The sequence below is a fragment of the Prinia subflava genome, chromosome W, assembly GCF_021018805.1.
Source record: "Prinia subflava isolate CZ2003 ecotype Zambia chromosome W, Cam_Psub_1.2, whole genome shotgun sequence".
NCBI lineage: Eukaryota > Metazoa > Chordata > Aves > Passeriformes > Cisticolidae > Prinia > Prinia subflava.
Window position 1 is genome coordinate 1,097,154 of NC_086282.1, and position 8,125 is coordinate 1,105,278.

Sequence of the window (8,125 nt, forward strand, 5' to 3'; positions counted from 1 at the left end):
ACCATGGGGAGCCCTGAACCAGGGTGCACAAGCATCAAGCAGTGCAAATGCACTGCACCACCATATCAGCTCCAGACAGACGCACAAAACCCATAACTTCCAGCAAAGTAGGGTTTTGTTTTCAAGGCACTGAATCTTGGAGAATTCCTGGTTTTGCAGGCCTCTGATTTTAATCTCTACCACTGCATGAGTTCTGGAGCACTCTGGTTTTTTTTCTGACCTACCTATTGCACACTATGGGCCACATTGAGCTTATAAAACGTATTGTAATATTTACTAGAACTAGATCTTTATCACACAGCAGTCCTGAAAGGGGGAGCTTCTGAGGAAATGCAGGCCAGGGCTCTTTACATCTGTACTCGGCACAGGAAGTCCACTCACTACACTCCTGATTCAAAGATGAATATAGCCTGAAAACAGCACAGAGCTTAATGACTACCTCTGATGATGGCCCCAATTACTACTTCCCGATGTCAGGGTTTCAGAACCTACAATACACACGCCTTTTTAAACCTTAAATTTCAATATGTACAACATGCATGCTATCACTGCATGGTGGTTTCTCATCTTGTCCCTTCTGATCTTGACATCTCCTGAATCCTGCAAGATATCAGCAATTTCATGTCCCTATTTTCTCACTAAAAATCGGTGCATTGTTACATCTCTTAACCTCATGCCCTCTATATTCTGTTTACAAACTAACCTGTATGTAGACGCACTAGTGATTAAATCTGCATTTCAGCCCTCCAATTACTTCAGAGAAAGATCACTTGAGACAATTCAATTCAGGCTTCACAGAGAGGTGGTCTATAAATGAGGATTTAAGGATTAGAAAAGCTACTTATCAGTTCCCTGGAGAGTGTCTGAACCTGAGAGTACTTGGTACAGGGTATTCCTTGCCACCAGAACAGAAATCAGTGGCAATCTTGGGACCTTCTTGGAAGGTTATCTTCATGTCCAGAAAAAGTAGGGAAGATGAAGTAAAGTTTTTCTTAGCAGGAAAGTCACATTTATGAAAGTGGAAACTTTAAAATTATCAAATAAAAAATACCCTTAATCACTATATTATGTTCTATATCCTTGTTGCCCTACTGGCACTTCCCTTCCTGATGTCTCTAGGACACTGTGGACATATACAGCATTAACCCTTGCAAATAGGATTCTCTTCTCTCCTGCTTGGTACATGCTTGTGTGTAGAACATCTTGTTTGCATCCCAGACATAGAGGAAGAGTTGAAGAGACAATACAATTGTGTTCCACACTGGAAACTCATGGGCTATCCAATATGAGTAAATACAGATGCTTTCAGCTCCCTCCACTTATTCATATTTATTTTAACAGGTGATCAAATCACAGCACTTAGCAAGTTAAAATAATAAAACACAGCTCTTTGAAAAACAAATATGTGCCACTAAGAACAAAGAGTTTATGCTTCCCATCATTCCCCTCTCCTCTGAATCAAGACAAATTTGCCGTAAGGATAAAACATGACAGAGAAAGAGAAAAAGGTGAGGCAGAATTCACATCAACTCCTACAGCATTATGTAAAAAAAGAGGTTTTACTTTAATTCTTACCTCCTCTTTAGTCTCTTTAAACAAAGACTTTAAAGACCGGTTTCGAGTGTCCTGGGGTTTGGCTTCTTCCTGCTGCCCAAAAAGTTCCTCAATTGTCTTCATATCAATTTGATACTGTGGTCTTGCAGCAATTGTCCAGATATTGTTTTTACCACGGACTTGTTCTTCAGGGATAGTTTTCCAGAAAAAGCTCCGCATTCGTTTTTTTTTGCCGTGGCTGTCGTGCCCATTTACCAGCTGTGGAGGCAGAGGTATGCTCGGGCCAGGCAGTGGAGGAGGGGGCGGCGGAGGGGACGGGATTCCCGGGGGGAGCAGAGGGGCTGGGGGAGCCCCTGTGAGGGGACATGGCCCAGGGGGCGGTGATGCTGCAGGCTGAGAAAGTTGAGGCGTTGTTGTCGTATCCTCGCTCATTAATCCCGTTGCAACTGGAATAGCCCCATTTTCTTTATCATTGACCAAGGAGAGACAATTCATAACATGCATTTTACAGCCTCCCTGAAGGGGAGAGTGTTACTTCCTTGGATGGGTTTGAAACACTGAACAGTCAGCACGGCAGCTGCTGGGATCACACCCTCTCAAACCCTATCTGCCAGCAGCGGCAGCACGAGAGGGGACTGTACCATCTCCACAACCTGTGACAAAGGGCAATAGCGACACTCAGATCACAGACACTGGACATTGTCCCTCACACTGAAAAGACACTAAGGTAAAACAGCTATCAAGTTTTCAATCCATAAGGGAAATTTAGCGAATCAAAAGTCTTTCACAGGGCAATTGTTTAACACTTATCCACACCAAGACTTCAAACAGCTTTAGGTGCCTAGATTTCAAGAACATATATAAAAACAAGAATATCTCTAAATCACCCACAGTAGGTGTCAAAACTACCTATGACTCTCCGTTCAGTGCAATTTTGTGAGAATATATTTATCTCAAGTTATTAAAACAAATATCATTCCACTGCTAATTTCAGATATGCTTTTAATGCTGACTGCACACAGTACCAACTATGGTACTGGATTAACTGCAGCAAACAGACCCTGTTTGAATCCTCTAAACTCATAGTTCAAATCCAAACTGCGTTAAAATAGCTAAAAATTTGCTGATGATTTGACAGTCTAGCCTAGTGTACCGCTTTTTTCACACAATTGTCAATAAGGGCAAAAAACAGTGTGCAGTCCCTAAAGTCTCTGTGTTCACTGAGCATGACCTTAAAAGTATTACTGGTCTGGCTGCACTACCTCCCAAAATACACTCAGAGAAGAAAGACCATAGTTTGATTAAGCTGTCCTTTATAATTTACTTCAGCATCTAGGTTAACAGTGCCAGTTCAATAACAGAGAGAGAGAAAGGACAAGAAGCTGGTAGGAACAGGACCCTACACATCCTAAGCATTGCGCATAGGCAAAGCTTTAAATACCTCGAGAAGTTTTTATCTCTAGATTATCTCATAAAACAACTTAACAGGAATCACAATGGGTTTCAGCACTTTTCTTATACTGTCATCTGCTAAATAAAAATGCTGTTATTAGCAACAAATCTTCAGGTAAGAGCATGACTTCCACAAATTCCACACTTCTGATAAGCCAAATCCATTGAAACAGATTTAATTCATAAGTCTCAGAGAAAATAAAGTGTTTCAAACACATACCACCGAGGAATCTCATGATTTTATGGAATTTGGAAGCTATCTCAAAAAAAAAAGATATGGGAATTTACAAGAAAAAAAATTAAAAATTCAAAGATGCCACATAATAGAAACTTAGATAGGAGACAGCCTCTGAGCAAAACTCAGTCTCAAGAAAACTCAACAGAAAAAGCTCAAGTAATGCAGTGGCACAAAACCAACATCAAATCAGAAATTTGGCACTGACTTAGTGGTATGCCTCCTCAGCAGGGTTCACATGGCGCTAATGGCAACTCAGATCAATCTGACATTGTATAATAGTGATAAAAAAGCTTCACTGTTTTTGCCAGAGATCCATCACTACTAGACTGTACATGAACAAACAGACCCAAGTCACAGAAACAAGCCTTAGGGCAAATTCTCTCTTTGTCTGCAAGGATTCAGCCACTCACAGCTTCACTGAAATCAATGGAAAACAACATAAAATTCATCCACTATACCTTTTCTTCTCAAAACCTCTCCAGGTAGCAAGGAGCTCCTCTCTCCTGCTTCAGATTTTCTAATCTCATGCCTTATGTTATCCAGGCATTTACAAGAATAGAAAACATATATAAAAACCTGTATGAGGTTTAAATCACAGGCATGATGGAAAATACTTTATAGGCATGGTAAAAAAGAGAGAAGCTACAAAGAAAGTGGATCAAGATAGAGTGTTTCAAATTTAAGTCAGCATTAATACCCAACTGCTATTACAGGACTCTATGTTCACGCCTCTCCTCCCAAATTCATGATCATAGAAGCAGAGAGGCATAAAAAAGCAGTTGCAAGGTGGTGGAAAAAGATTAACCACTCAAAGCAATTAAGTGTTGCATTAATTTAAATAAATACTCAACTAGGAAAAGCACTTTTCCTCCCTACTACTTATTTAAAAATGAAAAATGTATTAGCTAGTTTTCCACCATCACAAAGCAGTATTCAACATTATTATTTTCTAACTTGGGTTCCCACACATTCACAAAAAAAAAAAAAAAAAAAAAAAGAGAGAGAGACAAGAGAGACAGACTGACCGACCATGCCCCAGGCAACATCCAAGAACCTCATTTTGGGACTTTCAACAAATCCACATACTTTAGGAAAAATAGGATCAAATCCTAATGGAACAGAGTTGTAGGAGATGAATCATCAGAGTCCCAGCACTAACACACAGGAGTGGAAAGCGACTGATCTCAGACCTGAGCACTTCTGAGCTAGACAAGGGACACTACTAGTGAAAGGAGTGGAGAAGGCACAGGGAAGAAAACATCCCAACCTAGATGTAAAGATAGATAGAACAGGAAAAACTGTTTTCAATCCAACGAGCCCTGTACTGCTTTAGATGAGGTAACAGCCAGAACCAGGAAAGGGGAGGATTCAGCATTTGGAAGGAAGGCATGAAAGGAAAGGCATAGCATAAAGGCTGGTATTCAGCTTTGTTTTCTGACAGATAAGCACGATCCAGGTGACAGAGGTCACCTGCTTGTAAGAGGATGGTGGTCTCGAGTTACCAGATACCAGGAGGCTAGGCAAAATTCCCTTCTCATGCTGCCTCTCTGGAGGAGCGACTCAAAGTTGTTCCCAGTGGAGGCTCCCACCACTGCCGTGGGTGGGAGAGGAGAGAAGCTGGCAGCCAAGACAGGTTCTGGGCTGCTTGCTGGTATCAGCAGGTGCCTCTGAGCAGGAAGTACAGCAAGAGGAGGTGGGGAACAACAGAGCTGTTCCAACTGTGAACTACAGATTATCAAGACACACTGGGACTGGGATGCGTAATAGAAGCCAAGCAAAATTTTAACTCCTAAGGAGCATCTCCACACTTTTCAAAGGATTAAAGGAAAAAAAAATGGACCAAAAGGACAAACGTTTAAGATGTTGCAATTATACCTCATTGTTGCATGTTTGTTATCCAAAACAACCGGAGAAGCACCAAAGCTCTAAAGTAACATCTTTACTGCACGTTTTGTGTCCATATTTGACATGAAAGAAATATTTTATTTATTTGTCTCATTCATTGTTTTAGCCAAGCTAATCTAACTTGGAAATGTAATTTAAAAGTTAGAGGGTGGGAACAACTTTCTCCCCAGGTAAGAGAAACACTCTAAAGTAATTTGTTTCTTGCAAAAAAGGCAGTTACCACTGAGACAGACACAGATTGTGTTTGCATACACAAATTAACAGGTGAAGTGCATGACACACTGAAGGGCATTTCATAATTCATACTGCAAGACATGACTCCCTTTAACTCACGCCTTATGTTCTCCCCTGCCCACGTTTCTGTATCAGGCACCCTCCAAATTCTCATGAGAACAACGCCAAGCCCAACCACAGCATTTGGGTGTCTGTGTCTCAACAATAACCCTACAAAGAGGCAAGGGGAACAACTAGTTGCTGACTGCAGACAGAAAAGCTGCAAACGCCGATAACCAGCCCCAGATCCTGCCAAAACCTGCGAGTTACAAAGAACACGCAGCTATCCGGCGACTTCGCACTTCCCCACTCAATGCATCCCACCACAAAAGCCCTGCACGGCACCGCGTCCCTGCCTGCCGGGGGGCCCGACTCCGGCTATTTTTGTTGGGGTTCCCAGGTGCCGCGCTGACCCCGCCGCAGGGAAAGGGCTCCCGTGGGAGCAGCCCTCAGCCCCCAGCGCCGTGTTCTACGCCAGGAGCAGGTGCCTGGCTGAGGTGCCCTGTGGGGGCCCTGCCGCCGGGACCATCCGAGGGGCCGCGACAGATCCTTACTCCGTAATTTCCTTCCACCGACGCCGCAGGCCACAGGGCACCGCGGAGGGCGCTGGCGGCTCGGCTGCACCCGGGGTAACACCGCGCCCGCTGTCCTCTGGCTCCCGCTGGACCCCGACGCCTCGAGAGGGGCCCTGGCCTGGCGAGAGCGGCCGGACCCCGCTGTTCCCCGCAGGACGTGGCGGGGGCAGCGCTCGTCCCGCCGGAGAAAGCCTGGGTGCCCGGGACAGCGCCCGCCCCGCCGTGCGAGAGGAGCGGCGGCAGCGGCTCTCTCTCCGTGGCAGGGGCCGGCCGGGCCCGGGGTATCGCGGCGAGGGGACGTCGTCTCCCCGGGAGCGCTCCCTCCTCCTACGCCTCGGGAAGACGGCGACACCCCTGCACCGCCCGGCCGCGCCCCCCAGCAGCGCGGAGGCCCCGCCCGGCCCGGGAGTCCCCGCGTCTCCCGCTCACCTCAGCGCCCGCGGGAGCACGGCGTGCAGCCCGGTCCGGTGCCGCCGCCGCTTCCTCCCATCGCGCCCGGCCCGGCTGCGCCGCCGGAGCGCGGGGCGGGGCAGCGCAGGCGCGGCCGGGCGGGGCCGCAGCAGGTGACGGTGGTGGCGGCGGTGGCATCGGGAGCGGCCCAGGCGCGGGGCAGCGGGGCCTCGATCCCCCCTGCTCGGCCCGTGCCACCGAAAAGCCCGTGCGGGAGGAGAGCAATCCGCGACCCAGCGCCGGTGCCTCCGCCGCGGCGAACGGAGATGCGCACTGGCGCCTCCGGGAGCACTGGGCCTAAGCCAGCTCCGGCTGAGCTGATCCATCGACACATCCATCCATCCATCATTGCCCGCACGCTGTCACCGCACTCACAGCAACGATTGCTATAGAAACAGGATAGCGGTGCTACCGGCAGCGCGCCCGGCTGTAAGGAACGGGCTCCTCTCCACGGCTGAAGGCTTTCGCCCTCTGCCCACGCTCCCGAGCAAGCGCATCCCACGGTCCATCCCGCATCCCGCATCCCTCACCCGGGTGCGCCCCGCCGGCTCAGCCCTGCAAGGTCGGGGGAAGCAGGCAAGACAGGCCCCTTGTAACTCCAAAGCAGATGGTGTGAGAGAAGTGCAGACGAATTTGTGATCACAGCCCTGGGTTACAGCGCTCCAGGCAGCAGCACATGTGAGTTGTGGATACCCGAAAGCAAAGTACCATCCACTGATAAGCCAGCAAACAAATACAAATGGTTCTAAAATATTTTATCAAGAGATTGAATCCTATTTCTAAAATAAAACCATTTTCCCAGGAAGAGTTAAGGTGAACTTCGCTCAGGTCAATTATTAGTCAGTCCACACAGCCCAACACTACTTTTTACAGAAGGCAAATTCCAAAGACAGAAACAGAAACCCTTCCTTTCCTGAGAAAGGAGGGAGAGAGAAGAAACCTCACTTCCAGTCTTGCTTAATAAGCCATCAGAGCTTCTGAGCTGAGCACAGGAGAGAGAAAATAACACCTTGGTACAACCAGGGGTGGGAAGGCAGGAGCAGCAGGACAAAATCATGTCTTACCTGAGTGTGTAGTGCCTCACCTGTGCTATTTACTCTGCTCAGGTGTTGGGATGCAGGAACCCGAGGAAGAGTGGGAGACCAGGTGGCCTCCTCTGGCCCCAGGCGTGGGGCCCAGGCCCACGGTCGCTGAGGTTACACAATTCCTGCTCACAGTTCTGCAGCCAGAGATCTGACCTACTGCTCTGGCAAGACAGCCTGCTTGAGTCACCTCAACTTAAAAAAGTTATATTAGAATGAAAGGAAAATTTAAGGAATGCAATGCCAGAACCCAGTCATTTAAGCTGCAAATTCACTGAGTGAAGAGTTCAACTGCAGTAAAAGGCAATTCCCATCACAGCACACATCTCTGCTTGGCAGGGTTAGCAGCAGCTGGAGAGGACACGGTCAGCTTTGAGCCAGCGTGGACATTCCTCGAGAGTGTCAGCTCAGCCCTGAGGTCATCGGCGAGGAAACGCTTTGCCGCTTGGACTGTAACTGCTTGTGCTGGAGCCAAAGGGACTTGTTTTCATTGCTGCCAGTCATGAGCACAAATGTTCTCTCGAAAAGACGGAAAGAGCAAACCAAACAAGAGACTGGCATAATGGCATTGTATTAAAAAGTCAGAACCCAAACCA

The 8,125-nt window shown here is 47.4% G+C and overlaps 1 protein-coding gene across 4 annotated transcripts in view; it reads right to left on the reverse strand.

The window, feature by feature from the left end:
* The window catches only part of LOC134563435 (FH2 domain-containing protein 1-like), a 43,721-nt gene extending 36,441 nt beyond the window's left edge, over positions 1-7,280 (reverse strand). Inside the window, exons 1-2 of one of the 4 annotated variants that reach the window (XM_063421354.1) lie at positions 6,427-6,526; positions 1,576-2,207 (exon numbers count right to left, since the gene is read on the reverse strand). In XM_063421354.1, coding sequence (XP_063277424.1) covers positions 1,576-2,058 — 483 coding nt within the window. In that variant the 5' untranslated portion in view covers positions 2,059-2,207; positions 6,427-6,526. The other 3 variants (XM_063421355.1, XM_063421356.1, XM_063421357.1) reach the window with 3 other exon arrangements.
* Positions 7,281-8,125: the final 845 nt, after the last annotated feature.